Source organism: Scyliorhinus torazame, chromosome 15, assembly GCF_047496885.1.
Source record: "Scyliorhinus torazame isolate Kashiwa2021f chromosome 15, sScyTor2.1, whole genome shotgun sequence".
NCBI lineage: Eukaryota > Metazoa > Chordata > Chondrichthyes > Carcharhiniformes > Scyliorhinidae > Scyliorhinus > Scyliorhinus torazame.
Window position 1 is genome coordinate 9,034,044 of NC_092721.1, and position 17,275 is coordinate 9,051,318.

Sequence of the window (17,275 nt, forward strand, 5' to 3'; positions counted from 1 at the left end):
TGTTCCTTGAATCACCTTGGGATGGTATAGTGCATTAAAGGGGTACTACATAAATGCAGGTTGTTGTTGATGTTGCAGTCAAGCACCAGGTTCAGCTACTTGTGCAGTATTACGGAAATAGATATCGTCAAGCTAGCAAAGTCAATACTTATTGTTTGGATATACGTCAGTTTATCAAAAATGTTTTCATCTATCTTATCTATTTGCAACTTCCTATGCTGGGATAACCCAGCAATCAATTAGCAATCAACAGAAGGGAAGATTGCACATTTAAATTAGAGGCAGATCTATTTGAATAGTTTTTAAGGCACATTTTAATTAAAATTATATCTTTGTGACAGGGTAATTTTTGTTCTTTTATTGTTAGTGTTCACTGACATGTCATTTTTTAATGAAGGAGCAATGTGCCCAAAATGAATTTCCAAACGGACAATGAAATTAAATTGAAATGGGAAAAGTGAAATCAGGAAAGTGCGCACATTTTTTTTTACAGAATACATCGTCTGAATATCCCTTCTCTCCCTGAATAATGAAGAGAGGTGCCTCAACTTTCAAGGGTTGAACTGGCAGGCAATCTTCTCTCTGGAAAATAAAAGCTCTGAATGACATCAGGTGTGGCCATTTACTTTAAAATTATGAGAAGGTTTGAGAAAGGGCGTGATCTTCTGGCCGCCTTGCGCTGGAAAAGCATCTCGCCGCGGCGCAGCGTGGTCAGTGAAACCGGGAGACCCCGTTCCCGGGATCCATCCGGCTCACAACACCTCGCGAGATTCAACGCAGTCTTGCGAGACGTTGCGATGTGAATCCCGTCCACAATGGGCGGGATCAGTTTTTGGCAAATCTGCATATTAGAGCGAGGCAGTAAACCTTACTCTAATGTGCAGGTTCCCGAGGTACCTGAGGCTCTGGGATTCAATCCGTCTGCCTCAGGGACCTCAGGCGAGCACCATTCAGCACTGGGCCCCACAAACTTCCAGTGCAAAGAGCTGTCCTCGACCGAGTGTTGCAGACTGGCACATTCCAAGGTCCAGGACTACGTGCTGTGGGACGCACTCGAGCTTGGGGCAGCTGCCGCCGAGGCGCAATGGGGAAAGACCACTGTGTAAGGTCTTACCAGCAAATGTACACTGAGGGGTGGGTAACAGTGTAAACCCCCCTCAGTCTGGGCCATTAACACTCCAATGTATAAAAGAAACATGACAATGTAAATGTTTAAGAAGGAATTGTAACGTAAAGAGTGATATGTGTGTAAGGCTATCAAAATTGAATGGAAGAAAGTCAAGGCAATGTGTAACTCTGATGGAAATGTACAGTCAAGACAATTCGAAATGTTCTGTAATGTTAATGATAGATTTTATGAATAAAGTATATTTTTTGAGAAAAAAAAACTGGTCCCTACAAACAGGGACTAGACGGAACCGCACTCGTGGGGGTCTCCCAGGAGATCGGAGGCTCCCAGCTGCATGCCCTTTGGGCAGGGTGGTGCCCCGGCACTGCTGGTGCCACCTGGGCACCCTGGCAGGACCACATGGGTGCCAGCCTAACACTGCCAAGGTGTCAGCCGCTGTGGGCACTGACAAGCTGGCATTTTATGCGCGGTGTGATTGGAGCGGGGGTGCCCTGCATGGGTAATGGGGAAGGGTGCAGGCCGGTGACCCTCCCATATTGTGTTTGGGCTGGGGTGGAGGTCGGGGATTGTTTTGGGGGCCTCACAATACTCACCAGAACTCGCCGCTGTACAAAGCGGGGCTATGTGCGGCTCCGGCTGGGCCTTCCGAGTTCAGGCCCCGTATTCAGCACGAGCCACAGTGAATAGTCATGTGTTTCTCGACATTGCGAGCGACGGGAAATACGCGGCTAAACGCGTTCGCTCGGGGACTTTGTTCTCTTTTGGGAGAATCGCACCCTCAGAATTTGCTTTATCACTGGGGAGCTGAACTCAGAGATCGGGCCGCCATTTTGAAAGGGTGTCCCAATCTCAAAGTGAGCTTGTGGGTCCCCTATTCTCCCCAACCATGGGCAATGTCATCTCCCACACACATGGGCACTACCCTACACCTCCAGGACCCCCATCCGCCACCCCCAGACACCCCTACTTACCTGCCCTGCACCCCCCCACCCTTCAAACTCCCCTCCACCCTCCTTTCATGGGCATGGCCCCCCTCGGGCAAGCTTGCCAAAGTAGGTTCAAACCCTACTTCGGTGCGTGCCATTTGGTCATGCCGCCTTTGGGCGGGATTCCGATTGTGACACCCCACAGGACTTGGGCATATCCCCTGAGGCTTAAATGCTGTTGGGAAGCTCGCGTTAGGCCTCTCTCGGGATCCACAGGCCCTGTTGCACTCCCGTCCGATCGCGCCCATTGGGTTTGAGATATTTCTATTTGTGGGGGAGATCAAAAGTAAGAGTCATGAATATGAGATAGTCACGAGTAAATCCTCGCAGGGTTCATCTTCATCCAAACAGTGGTGAGAATGTGGAACTCGCTCCCACGAGGAGTAGTTGAGCTGAATAGTATCAATAGATTTAAGGGGGAAGGTGGAGCGAGAGAGGAATAGCAGGATGTCTGATAGGCTGAGATGGAGAGGGGGTGGGAGGAGGATAGTGTGGAGCAGAAACACCAGCAAGGAGCAGGTGGGCCGAATGGCCTTTTTCTGTGCTGTAAATTCAGTGTGATTCTTTGCAAAATTTATATCTGAGTGCTTCAGCAACACGACGAACTGACACAAGGGCCAAAGGGGGCAATGCTGCGGAGGCGGAAACAGGAAGATATTTTACATCCATCCTTTCCTGAACACTATCTTCCTTCCTCTCATCATTCCCGACTACCAGCTCCGACAAAAACTGTCAGAAACCACGGACGTCGAATTCCCTGCCAGGTTTCGCAGGAACAGCAACAGGGAAATACTTGCCCCCTCCTTGGAGTCTCCCTGTGATTCAGATCTCTCACAGTATGATCAGCTCATTGCCTCAGTCAGGATCAAAGCGCGTATTCATTCCAACAGGCTCAGGAATGTCAGGATTAAGAATGTTCCAGATATTCTAAATGCCACACTTTCTGGTCTCTTTCTGTGACCCTCTCTGCACATTTTCACTGATTTTTGAAACAGTCCAGCTCTGAAATCCTTGATTTAAGGTAACAAAACAGAATAATTTTACAATGTCAATTAGTGGCTCTGGGTTCTCCTTCGTGACCTTGGGTTTTGGATTGATTTAGATTTCTAACTGGTGAAGAGCAGGGGAGGCAGGAAGAATGGCTGAATGCCCAGGACAACGGCCTGACTGAGGATTTCAGCTTTGCACAAACCCCTGTACCTCGACTCGATTCCCACTGAACTGCTGACCACCCAACTCCTCTTCTCAACCCCTGTTGGAGGGAAAGAACGGCGGGGGAGGTGACGGGGGAGGGAAGGGGGAAGGGCGGGTTCTTCCTGGGGCCCTGACCAATTTTTAATCCCTCCATCAACATCACGAAAAGCAGATCACCTGGCCCTTCTCACCTCCTGCTTTGTGGGAGCTTGCTGTGCATATTGGCGGCAAGGTTTCCGACATTGCTACAGTGACTAAACTTCCAAAATACTTCATTGCCTACAAAGTACTTTGAGATGTCTGGTGGATGTGGAAAGCGCTATATGAATGCAGGTCCTTCACTTTGTTTGCAAATTTCTCAATGGCCTCACTCCCTCCCTATCTCTGTAATCTCCTCCAGGCCCACAATCTCTGCTCCCCTCCAATTCCGGCCTTTTGATCATCCTCGGTGTTAATGACCAAGGTCGGTAGGTGGAGGTAAGACCTGATTGAGCGGCGCTGTAACAGTCTTGAGAGGCTGAATGGCCTCGTGCAGTTCCTGTATTCTGTATCTGAAACTCTCATGGGGTGTACAGACGGCTGGTGGTGTGTGTGTGTGTGTGTGTGTGTGTGTGTGGGGCGGGGTAATATCTGCCCCCGCTGCCTCTTTTCTGAAGCACACCTCAACTGTGGCTACCAGGTGACCAGGGATGGCGGGATAGGAGAGAAATCAGACTGTGTTAGAAACAGGATTTAAAGACATTGCGAGGTCAAAACAGAAAATGTTGGAAACACTCTGGGCTGGACTGGGCTGGCAACATCTGTGGAAAGAGCAACAGAATTAGCGTCCCTGATCGCTGCCTTTTGGTTCCATCTGGAATGTCTTGGAGATGTTGTTGGTTTTAAGCAAGTCCAAAGGCTGGAATAAAGGGGGAGGGAGGGGGGAAGGAACAAATGGGGAGGAAAGAGAAAATGCTGGAAAATCTCAGCAGGTCTGGCAGCATCTGTAGGAAGAGAAAAGAGCCAACGTTTCGAGTCCGATGACTCTTTGTCAAAGCTAACAGACAGAGAAAGTGGGGAATATTTATACTGTGGAGTGAGAATGAAAGATGAGTCATAGCCCAGAAACCCAGGGAAACCGGGTGCTAATGGCCACAGAAACCCAGGGGAAAGAGCGCTAATGGCAGTCCCCAGAGAGAACACAAGATGTGAAAGGTCAAACAGCAGGGAAACTAAAATCAGAGGGTGAACTGTAGATGTGGGGGGAGGGGAGGGGGGAAGCAAAGAGGAGAAAGGTGAAGGAAAGGTGGATAAGATTGAGGGGGAGGGGGAAATTAAATGTATATTAAGAAAGAAAGAAATGGTAAAGGACAGTTAAAATGAAATGGAAACAAATGGGTCGAGGTGGGGTAGAGCTGATTATCTGAAGTTGTTGAATTCGATGTTCAGGCTGGAAGGCTGTCGCGTGCCTAACCGGAAGATGAGATGTTGTTCCTCCAGTTTGCGTTGAGCTTCACTGGAACATTGCAGCAGGCCAAGAACAGACATGTGGGCCTGGGAGCAGGGTCTTGTGTTAAAATGGAAGGTCAGGGTACTGAATGCGCACAGACCGAAGATGCTCAGCAAAGCGATCACCCAGTCTGCGTTTGGTCTCTCCGATATAGAGGAGACCACATTGGGAGCAGCGAATGCAGTGGACCAGATTGGAAGAGATGCAAGTGAAAGGCTGCTCCCACCTACCCCTGCCCCCCACCTAAATGGAGAGTCTTGGAAGGCAGGAGCGATTAAATGAATAAAAGAAGGATGATGTTGCAAAGCTCAGGAAGATGGAGGTGGGAGAGGCTAAAAGTAAAAACAAACTCTGATCCAATGTAGCTGCAAATAACTCCGGCAAAATATCAGAGGGGAAATGGGTAAATCTGGACATTTAATTGGCAACTTATTAAAAAGTAAAAGTCAGCCTCCAATCGGCCTGTGGCAGAGTTTGTTTACCTGAACAGAAACTGTCGGAATATCTGTCATATACAGCGTGGCAATCTCGCTCATCGCATTCACATGTTTCTCCGTGGATGTCACCATATTCACCACTTGGATCCAGGTCATAGCATGTACACTCACCACAGATACAGTTCCCTGAAGAGAAATCACAGCAGGATTTGAGAAGGGTGGTATTGTGCTGTCATCCAACACGGCCATGCTATGTAATCCATGCTCATCTGGTATAAATTATATTTATTATGCAGTCATTACGGGTACACTTCCTTTTCATCCTCCCATCACAGCGTCTGGGTAAAGTGCCACACTTGTTCTGATAATAACCGTCAGCAAAAGCATCTCATCCCAAAGAGATCCCTAACCGATGGAATTTCCAGGTATAACCTTGGTCCTGTTTACTGGCGTTTTCATTGTGGACCCTTGAATGGTTTTGTTTCTTTAATTATTATCAGTGTTATTTCTATTTTTACCCAAGTTGAGTCTCGGCATTAGAAATGAACTCCAGTTTAGCTCGGGCTCCTTGATGCCACACTCAGTCAAACGCTGCCTTGAGGTCAAGGGCAGTCACTCTCACCTCACCTCTGGCATTCAGCTCTTTTGTCTATGTTTGAACCAAGGCTGTAATGAGGTCAGGAGCTGAGTGACCCTGGCAGAACCCAAATCGAGCATTAGTGAGGAAGTTATTGCTGAATAAACGCCACTTGACAGCGCCGTCAGTGACAGCTTCCATCATTTTCTCTCTGCCCTCTGCTCTCTGCTCTCTGCTCTCAGCTCTCTGCTCTCTACTCTCTGCCCTCTGCTCTCTGCTCTCTGCTCTCTGCTCTCTGCCCTCTGCTCTCGGCTCTCTGCTCTCTGCGCTCAGCGCTCAGCTCTCTGCGCTCAGCGCTCAGCTCTCTGCTCCCAGCTCTCTGCCCTCTGCTCTCGGCTCTCTGCTCTCTGCGCTCAGCGCTCAGCTCTCTGCGCTCAGCGCTCAGCTCTCTACTCTCTGCCCTCTGCTCTCTGCTCTCTGCTCTCTGCCCTCTACTCTCTGCTCTCTGCTCTCTGCTCTCTGCGCTCAGCGCTCAGCTCTCTGCTCTCTGCGCTCAGCTCTCTGCGCTCAGCTCTCTACTCTCTGCCCTCTGCTCTCTGCTCTCTGCTCTCTGCCCTCTGCTCTCGGCTCTCTGCTCTCTGCTCTCTGCTCTCTGCTCTCTGCTCTCTGCGCTCAGCGCTCAGCTCTCTACTCTCTGCGCTCAGCTCTTTGCTCCCAGCTCTCTGCGCTCAGCTCTCTACTCTCTGCGCTCAGCTCTCTGCTCTCTGCGCTCAGCTCTCTGCTCTCTGCTCTCTGCCCTCTGCTCTCTGCTCTCTGCTCTCTGCGCTCAGCTCTCTACTCTCTACTCTCTGCTCTCTGCGCTCAGTTCTCTGCTCTCTGCTCTCTGCCCTCAGCTCTCTGCCCTCTGCCCTCTGCCCTCTGCCCTCTGCCCTCTGCCCTCTGCCCTCTGCCCTCTGCCCTCTGCTCTCTACTCTCTACTCTCTGCTCTCTACTCTCTGCTCTCTGCTCTCTGCTCTCTGCTCTCTGCTCTCTACTCTCTGCTCTCTGCTCTCTGCTCTCTGCTCTCTGCGCTCAGTTCTCTGCTCTCTGCCCTCAGCTCTCTGCCCTCTGCTCTCTGCTCTCTGCTCTCTGCTCTCTGCTCTCTGCTCTCTGCTCTCTGCACTCAGCTCTCTACTCTCTGCTCTCTGCTCTCTGCTCTCTGCTCTCTGCTCTCTGCTCTCTGCTCTCTGCACTCAGCTCTCTGCTCTCTGCTCTCTGCGCTCAGCTCTCTGCTCTCTGCGCTCAGCTCTCTACTCTCTACTCTCTGCGCTCAGTTCTCTGCTCTCTGCTCTCTGCCCTCTGCTCTCTGCTCTCTGCTCTCTGCTCTCTGCTCTCTACTCTCTACTCTCTGCTCTCTACTCTCTGCTCTCTACTCTCTGCTCTCTACTCTCTGCTCTCTACTCTCTGCTCTCTGCTCTCTGCTCTCTGCTCTCTGCTCTCTGCTCTCTGCTCTCTACTCTCTGCTCTCTGCTCTCTGCTCTCTACTCTCTACTCTCTGCTCTCTACTCTCTGCTCTCTACTCTCTGCTCTCTACTCTCTGCGCACTACTCTCTACTCTCTGCTCTCTGCTCTCAGCTCTCTGCTCTCTGCGCTCAGCTCTCTGCGCTCAGCTCTCTGCTCTCTGCGTTCAGCTCTCTGCTCTTTGCGCTCAGCTCTCTGCTCTCTGCGCTCAGCTCTCTGCTCTCTGCGCTCAGCTCTCTGCTCTCTGCGCTCAGCTCTCTGCTCTCTGCTCTCAGCTCTCTGCTCTCTGCGCTCAGCTCTCTGCGCTCAGCTCTCTGCTCTCTGCGCTCAGCTCTCAGCTCTCTGCGCTCAGCTCTCTGCTCTCTGCGCTCAGCTCTCTGCTCTCTGCGCTCAGCTCTCTGCTCTCTGCGCTCAGCTCTCTGCTCTCTGCTCTCAGCTCTCTGCTCTCTGCGCTCAGCTCTCTGCTCTCTGCAATGCCCACGCAGACTCGGAGAGAAAGTGCAAACTCCACACAGTCACCCGAGGTCGGAATCAAACCCGGGTCCCTGGAGCTGTGAGGCAGCCGTGCTAACCACTGTGCTACCGTGCCGTTGTCTTTATACAACAGCCAGTTTATATTTACTGAAACACACACTGCTCACTGGGCACAAGCAAGAGGCAACCCTTCTTTTCACTTGCTTTCATATTAATTAAACAAATAAACTAACAGCAAATTAACCAATTAACAGCCCCTTAGTTGCTCCCTGTAATTTATTTTTAAAACTTTAATGAAAACTTAGCAAATTAAGTAGAAATGTGGTTCTTGGGGTTAATGATGCACTACCTCTGCAGGGCCCACTCGAGAAAGGCCTCAAGTATACCAGCGCATGCCTCCTCTAGGACCACCCAGGACGAGCATAGCCATGGAATGGGGGCAGGCAGTCAGGCAAAACCACCCCCTCCATGGCCCGCTGTCTGAATCTGTTAATGGCCACCTTGGCCAGTCCCAGGAAGAGACACCCCGATCAGCCTGAAACCCCACCCCCACCCCCCGCTTCCCACTTCCCAACAAGCCTGGCCTTATCTAAAAGCATTAGATTGTCCTACAGAGGGCTGGCATGGACCCGATGGGCAGATGGCCTCTTTCCGTGCTGGAACGACTCGATGACATGAGAGTTTGTCATTTATTTTCACAGTGCAATCGGAATAAAAGTTCGGCCTCACTGGACAATGTCCCAGTGACGCAAGAAGAGGATTGAAATCCGACATGGAAATTATATCCCGAGGTCATGGCCAAAGGTATGAAATTGACTTTGCTACTGACCTTTCTACAAGATCAAAGTCAGCAAAGCAACAAATGATGGAGTGGGTCGTACGCATCCCCTCTGATCAGTACCTGATGGTGGGTTACTGAAGGAACTTTCATCCTTCTCCCCAAAATCACCACGATGCTCACAATCCCTGCAATTACCGAACCATCAAAATTAGACCGAGATTAGACAGGTAATTTCAGCTCATGGACCCTGTGCCAGCTCCACACGAAAGGAACTTCCATTCTCCTGATCTCTCCCTTTGCTCTGAAACATTTAGCATCTCCAAGCGCTGATTTAAAACACTCGGGTTATTTGTAGTTCAAGAATTGGCAGGAAAATTCAAAATAAAAATCAATACGTAATTGGAAATTATGTGGGATAGGACATGCGGCGCAGAAACATGAGCAGTAACTAGAGGGCTGAGAAGTTGGGGGGGGGGGGAGGGAGGGGGGGGGGCTGATTGAGGTGTGCAAAATTATGAGGGGCATGGATAGGGTGGAGAGGAGGGAGTTTTCTCCTTCGTGGAGGGGGTCAATAACCAGGAGCGTAGGTTTAAAGTAAGGGACAGGAGGGTTAAGGGGGATTTGAGGAAGAACATTTTCACCCTGAGGATGGGGGGAATCTGGAACCCGCTGCCTGAAAGGGTGGTAGAGGCGGGAACCCTCACAACATTTAAGAAGTATTTAGATGAGCAACTGAAACACCACAGCAGACAAGGCTATGGACCAAATGCTGGGATTAGAACAGATAGGTGTTTGACGGCTGGCATGGACAGAATGTAGCCGAAGGGTCTCTTTCTGTGCTGTAAAACTCTATGATTCTCTGAGAAACAGGTCAGTCAGACCAACTGGTTGATGTTGGCCTCTGCCCATCCCCCTTTCATCTCATCCTCTCCTTGTATTCTTATCTTGCTCATCGCCTACCGGCTGTCCCCTGTATCTATGTTATTAAATTCATCCAATAGGGAAAGACGGTTTCCCTGAATTCCCTGTTGGATTTATTAGTGACCCTCTTACATTTATATGACCCCTAGTTTGGCCTTCCCCACAAGTGGAAACATCCGCATTACGTCCACCCTATCACGGTCAGAATTCCGAAGACCCCTATCGTGTCACCCCCTCAGCCTTCTCTTCCCCAGAGAACAGATCCTCAGCTGGTGTTTATTGTTAACGTCAGGTCAATGACATTATTACCGTTAAGGAAAATAATGGGTATTAATTAATTATAATTGAAAGCGGAAAGCTCTGGAAAAACTCAGAAGGCCAGGCAGCGAAAAGGAGTTGGTTCTGTCTGACTCTTCACAACTGGTTGTCAGCTGTCTTTGAGCGCACATCGATAGGGGATAGCTGGGACACTGGGTTGTGACAGAGGAGAGCTGTGAGACTGACTGAAAGTCAATCCACTCTCTCGATGAGGAGAAGCTCTCTGCCTTGGATTCAGCTTCACCAAACGGCGCGGAGCCCTCCCCACCCACCCCCTACTCCATCGCACCCGATCTTCATCACACCGCCAACCGCTGCACCCAGTGTTTTAAGAATTCTTTTGATTCACGTAACCGGTCCAATATTCCTGGTCAAGCAGTTTATTTTTAATCATAGGAGCTACGAGTGGAAGAAGCAGATGTTCACAATGACATGTTCACCCCAGGTGGTGCCTTCCTTAACTAATAAAGAAGAATGTTCTCGCTGGCCCAGCAGGTGTATCAAGCAAGAAAGGCACTTTGGGCGCTTGATTTGCTTTCATCAAAGTAAAATTGGCCATCAAGGGTGCAGTTTAAACTCCAGCTGAGCAATGCCGGGATGTAATATGTGTGAACACTGGCTCAATGAGGTGATTTCACACAAGCTTTAAACCTGCCTAAAATTAACACAAACCTCCTCAGACCAGAGCAGACAGTTTTCCTTGCATTATGACATGACTATGCACTTTGGAGGTGGAGAAACCCCGAGTCCCGGATTTCAGACGCACCGTGTGATGGTTTCCTGGATAGCGGCCAGCACAGGAACATTCTCAACTTTCACTTCCGTTCTGGGGTAGCCAAGTAGGACAACCCCTGAAGAGATGCCCTCCCTCCCTCCGCCTCCCTCCCGCTCTCTCTTTCTTTCTCGTTCTTTGCATTCAGCCCACCCGGGAGCATCTTCAATTTTTAAAGAAGGAGTGGATGAGAAAATAAAAGCTCTGCCAGGTTTCGAAATATTATTTTACTGTATTGAGAGTACCTAATGAGGGGCATAGACAGAGTGGATGGTCAGAGGCTTTTCCCCAGGGTAGAGGGGTCAATTACTAGGAGGCATAGGTTTAACGTGCAAGAGGCGACGTTTAGAGTAGATGTACGAGGCAAGTTTTTTACGCAGAGGGTAGTGGGTGCCTGGAACTCGCTACCGGAGGAGGTAGTGGAAGCAGGGACGATAGTGACATTTAAGGGGCATCTTGACAAATACATGAATAGGATGGGAATAGAGGGATACGGACCCAGGAAGTGTAGAAGATTGTAGTTTAGTCAGGCAGCATGGTCGGCACGGGCTTGGAGGGCCGAAGGGCCTGTTCCTGTGCTGTACTTTTCTTTGCTTGTTCTTTGTTGAGAGTCCTTAGCAGGGGCAGTGGGTAATCGCTGATTTCTCATGCTCTCATTATACCGGGAAATAAGAGTAGACGTGGGTTACGTAATGTGCTCTAAATTCCAAACTCTACCAGAAACTGTTTAGAAAGACGCACCTCGGTTGCTGCAGATCTTGCTGTCTGATGACATGCATTTCCTCCTGCTCTCCCACGGGGTAATGTCACACTGGAATTCACATTTATCGCCATGCCAACCAGGCATACAGTAGCAGTTGCCACAGTAACACTTTCCGTGCCCTTAAACCACAATAAGTATTAGTTGAAGCAACAAAATTAGAGGCTAGAACATTTCGACAATACTTAACTGAAACTTTTAATTCACAGGTTGATTCCTCAGCAATTACTCTTTGCGATTAATTTCAAAGTAATCTGACGGACTTGAAGACGGGTGTTCTCCTAGACATGCAGAATAGTTCCCAATTATCGCGCAAACACGTGGGGTTTCTAATGTCAAAGAATTTCCCAAACGCAATCTGACTATTCGGCAGAAAAGGTTAAAAACGATTTTATTAAAGATAAATCCAACTTCAGCCTTAAAATGGCCGGAAAACTGTCCTAAGGAAAGTGACCCGTTCAGATGGCAGGTGAAATGGATTGCTAACCTGATCAGAAGGGGAAAACGTTAACTAAAGGCTGGTTCCACCAACATTGCACCAAAAGGAGTTTCAATAATTCAGCAGGACTTTTGAGCATTTCCTCGGGGACCCCGACAACGCAAAGGGAGTTTTGAAAAATGTATCCTGCACAATGGAGGGCTTCAGTAAATCGCGCAACAAAATCATCTTGCATTTACATAGCTCCTTTGGAGGGCTTCAGTAAATCGCGCAACAAAATCATCTTGCATTTGCATAGCTCCTTTGCTGAAAGATGCCCTGAAATGTTTCACGAGAAGGAAACAAAGCCCCCAAATCACTGGCTTAAAGGATATATTAGGGGGTGGGGGTTGCGGGGGGTGGGGGGGGGGGGGTACTTGGTACTTTGTAGGGTTCCTCTCTGTGGTTTTCCATTAGGGAACCTTGTGACGAATTTATGAATTTCAGATGTATTATGTTACAGGCATTTGGTGCAGTAAGGGTTAAAAGCTGTGTTAGCGTGTGTTTGACTGCTGCAGTCGCGTTTCAAGAAGAATCCTATGTTGAAAGACAACAAAGGTTTTGGAAGCCAGAAATGCAACTAAACCATCATAAAAAGCTTGGAATAATGGAATTTTGTTTTGATTAAGGGAATTCCCTGGTGGAGGTAATTACATTTCAGCTCGGTAAGATGATTCCGTTGCTGGGTGGAGCTAAGGCATCAGGCATTTTGCAGGAAGCAGGTCAGTGGAGTTCTGATCTGAATGAAGCTGTGTCCAGAGGTGAAGCAGTTTTTCTTCTCACTGCAGTTTCAGTTGAAATAAATGAACAGTCTTTGAGGCAGTGCAGACTTGTCTGAGGACAAGGGGGAGCTGAAACAAGCTGAGAAGCATCTTCTGAAGACATACAGCCAGAGTTTCTGCATGGGTCTGACAGGTGTCAGGTCTTATCTTTAAAGCATTGTCAAGCGATCTGAGGCTGTATAAGGCTCTGGTCAGACCCCATTTGGAGTATTGTGAGCTGTTTTGGGCCCCGTATCTATGGAAGGATGTGTTGGCCTTGGAAAAGGTCCAGAGGAGGTTCACAAGAATGATCCCTGGAATGAAGAACTTGTCGTATGAGGAACGTTTGAGGACTCTGGGTCTGTACTCGTTAGAGTTTAGACAGATGAGGGGGGATCTTATTGAAATTTACAAGATACTGCAAGGCCTGGATAGAGTGGACGTGGAGAGGATGTTTCCACTTGTGGGAAAAACTAGAAGCAGAGGACACCATCTCAGACTAAAGGGACAATCGTTTAAAACAAAGATGAGGAGGAATTTCTTCAGCCAGAGGGTGGTGAATCTGTGGAACTCTTTGCCGCAGAAGGCTGTGGAGGCCAAATCACTGAGTGTCTTTAAGACAGAGATAGATAGGTTCTTGATTATTAAGGGGATCGGGGGTTATGGGGAGAAGACAGGAGAATGGGGATGAGAAAATATCAGTCATAATTGAATGGCGGAGCAGAATCGATGGACCGAGTGGCCTAATTCTGCCCCTATGTCTTATGGCCTTATGGAGATGTTCTTTTTTCTCTTATTGTTCAAGTGAGAATAGAGACACCAGTTACAGGTAATGTATTCATTGCATTGAGCAGCATTGTTTAAGGGGTAATTGTAAGTTATTTTCTTGTGTGATGTGAAAGATATTTTCACATTGTGTTAGTAATAAAGTTTGTTTTAATAAACCATGGGCGCGATTCTCCGCTCCCGCGCCGGTTTGGAGAATCGCCTGGCGCGCCATTTTTCCCCGCGACGCCAGTCCGACGCCCTCCCGCGATTCACCCAAGCGGCGAGAACGGCCCCATTGAGTTCTGTGTGGCTCAGGCCGGAGAATCGCCCGGGACACCCAAAATGGGGATTCGCCGCTACACCCGCTATTCTCCGGCCCGGATGGGCCGAGCGGCCTGTACAAAACGACGGCTTCCCGCCGGCGCCATCCACACCTGGTCGCTGCCAGCGGGAACAGCGCGGGAACGCTGGGGGGGCGGCCTGTGGGGGGGGCGAGGGGGGTCCTTTCACCGGGGTTGCACTCAAAAGGGGTCTGGCCCACGATCGGTGCCCACCGATCGTCGGGCCGGCCTCTCTGAAGGAGGACCTCCTTTCCTCCGCGCTCCGCAAGATCCATCCGACGTCTTCTTGCGGGGCGGCCTCGGGGAGGACGACAACCACGCATGCGGGGGTGACGCCAGTTAGGCGGTGGATGATGCGGCGCCGCTTTTATGCGGCGCCAATGCCCGGCGCGTGCTGATGACGCTGCTTTCGCGACACGCCCCCCGTGTTTCTCGCGGCCCCAATCCTAGCCCATTTTCGGGCCCTGAATCGGTCGAGATCGGGGCCGTTTCGCGCCGTCGTGAACCTCGACGGCATTCACGACGGCGTGGGCACTTAGTCGCGGGAGCCGTGAATCGCACCCCATATTCCTATTTCTTTGTGTAATTGCTCCTGGAGCGAGTCATCCTTTCCCTCAGTGTTAAATTAAAATAAAATATTGGGGTTTTGGCCCAGTATCTGAGCCACTGTCTGGTCTGGTCAGGGACGCACAATGAGGACAGTCAACCATCAGATTAATGAAATAAATTCAACAGATTTCCTTTAATGAATCCTTGGCGGTCATGGAGGGCATGGAGGGGGACCCAAAGCTTGATCAAAGATGGGGTTGGGGTGGGGGTGGTGGCGCTGGGATGCAGATATTAATCTCAGAGTTTGTGGTCTACAAAGCCGAGGGTTGACTGTCCATCAACGGATGACGGAAACAGTGAGCACGCAGGGGCTGCAGTTACATCCATTAGAGGTGAGTCAGAGAGCTGTAAAAGGCTGCAGAGAAAAGCATGTAAGGATTTAAACATAAGGATGAGAATTTTACATTTTACCTGTGGAGGGACCGGGAGCCGATAGCTCAGTGAGAAAAAGAGAGATATTTCATTTCGCGAGTGCCTTTCAAAATCTCAGAATGAACCCAAAGTACATTACAGCCAATTGAGCACTTTTGTGAATGTAGTCACTGTTGGAATGGTAGGTCTAACATAGAGGGGAAATATATCGTAAATGGTGAAACTCTTAGGAATATAGAAAGTCAGAGAGATCTGGGTGTGCAGGTCCACAGATCTTTGAAGGTAGCAACACAAGTGGACAAGGTAGTCAAGAAAGCATACGGAATGCTTGCCTTCATTGGACGGGGCATCGAGTATAAAACCTGGCAAGTCACGCTGCAGTTGTTTAGAACCTTGGTAAGGCCGCACTTGGAATGTTGCGCACAATTCTGGTCGCCACACTACCAGAAGGATGTGGAGGCTTTGGAGAGGGTGCAGAGGAAGTTTACCAGGATGTTGCCCGGTCTGGAGACTGTTAGCTATGTGGAGAGGCTGAATAGACTCAGACTGTTTTCATTAGAAAGATGGAGGTTGAGGGGTGACCTGATAGAGGTCTACAAGATTATGAGGGGCATGGATAGAGTGGATGGGCAGGCACTCTTCCCTAGGGTGGAGGGGTCAGTCACCAGGGGGCATAGGTTTAAGGTCCGTGGGGCAAAGTTTAGAGGAGATGTGCTAGGCAGATTTTTTACACAGAGGGTGGTGAGTGCCTGGAACGCGTTGCCAGGGGAGGTTGTGGAAGCAGATACATTAACGGTGTTCAAAAGGCACCTTGACAAATACATGGATAGGATGGGTACAGAGGGATACGGCACAAGGAAGTACTGAGGGTTTTGGCAAAGATTGGTATCATGACCAGTACAGACTTGGAGGGCCGAAGGGCCTGTTCCTGTGGAGTATTGGCAGCCGCCAATTTGCACACAGCAAGCTCCCACAGACAGCAATGGGCGTAATGACCAATGTTTCAGTGCCGTTGATTGAGAGATTAACATTGTTCAGGACCTCAGAACGAACTGCCCTGCTCTCCTTCAAAAACATGCCATGGGGTCTTTTATATCCTGAGAGGGCAGAGGGGGCCTTAGTTTTACATCTCACCTGAAACATCGCACCTCCGACACTGCAGCACTCATTCAGCACTGGGAGTGTCAGTCCGGAGTTTCTGGTCCCATTCTCTGGAGCCGAGTTTCAATGACCTACTGCTTCGGAGGTGAGAGTGTTAGCCACTGGCCCACGGCCGACACCCAGCTGACAGTTGGAGCAATAACATCACAGTTGCACTTCAGTTCGAACTCAGTAAGAGCAGGAATGATGGGCAAGAGTTTCGGGATAGAAAACTGCAGCAGAATCTGGGATCAGCTGGGGTTTATGGAGCGTGACAGATGAGACACCTGTCAGGAGAGCAGTGGAGTTATCTTCGGAGGTTGACCGAGAACAAGGGTTCAGCTATTGATGGGCTTAGGATAGGGGCGAAGGCAGGTAATGCCGTGGAGGTATTTGTAGGTACCCTTTAATGGAGAGGGTACAGAATGTGGGGAAATATATTCAGTCTTGTTGAATTTTGCTTCAATTTAAGATATTATTAACTGAGTAAAAATTAAATCATTGGCAAGAGATGAAAACTGGAAAACATTCACAACAATTTCATCTTAATCACATAATAGAACATACAATGCAGAAGGAGGCCATTCGGCCCATCGAGTCTGCACCGACCCACTTAAGCCCTCACTTCCACCCTATCCCCGTAACCCAATAACCCCTCCTAAACCTTTTGGTCACTAAGGGCAATTTATCATGGCCAGTCCACCTAACCTGCACGTCTTTGGACTGTGGGAGGAAACCGGATCACCCGGAGGAAACCCACGCAGACACGGGGAGAACGAGCAGACTCCGGACAGACAGTGACCTAGCGGGGAATTGAACCTGGGACCCTGGCTCTGTGAAGCCACACTGCTATCCACTGGTGCTACTGTGCTGCCCCAATCTTCTAAACAAGACAACTTTGAAGAAAATTCCTTCAGTTGTTTGGGAACTGAATAGAAAGAATAATCCATTTCCACAGGTACTAACTTCCCAACTCATCAGGATGTAGTTTGGTGGTGCTTTGTAGGGGAACACAATTTTTAAACAATTTCTTCTTTGCCACAAAATAAGGCAATGAATTTACCTTCGGTAAGCTCAATCTCTTTCAGCATTTCTGAATCTTTCCAAAAAACTCCTAACTACAGGAAGCGTGGGACCAGTTTAATAAATTGTCACGTGAAAGTTTGAACAAATCGCATCACCAGAGATGCTAATTTAGTTTTCGTAAGTATGTGGATTGCAGATACTGTCAACAGGAAATACATCATTGTGTACCTCCGCAGATCTCGCTGGTTTCATCGTCAATGCAATCTTCATCGTTACACTCACAAAACTTTCCGTAAACCAGTTTGTCATTCCCACGATTGTTGCATGTGCACCTCCCACAGTGACACGTGCCTAGAAAATGTTAAAACAAAGAATCACTTAGTATTTGACAATTGTTAACGTTGCTTGCATGGATTCTGTTTGTTTTATTCATTCATGGGTT

At 49.1% G+C, this 17,275-nt stretch overlaps 1 protein-coding gene across 1 annotated transcript in view; it reads right to left on the bottom strand.

Moving 5' to 3' along the window:
• The window catches only part of itgbl1 (integrin, beta-like 1), a 290,031-nt gene that overhangs the window by 116,668 nt on the left and 156,088 nt on the right, over positions 1-17,275 (bottom strand). The window contains exons 4-6 of the mRNA XM_072476055.1: positions 17,062-17,184; positions 11,320-11,460; positions 5,281-5,421 (exon numbers count right to left, since the gene is read on the bottom strand). Of these exons, the coding sequence (XP_072332156.1) occupies positions 5,281-5,421; positions 11,320-11,460; positions 17,062-17,184 (405 nt within the window). The remainder of the gene's footprint in view (positions 1-5,280; positions 5,422-11,319; positions 11,461-17,061; positions 17,185-17,275) is intronic.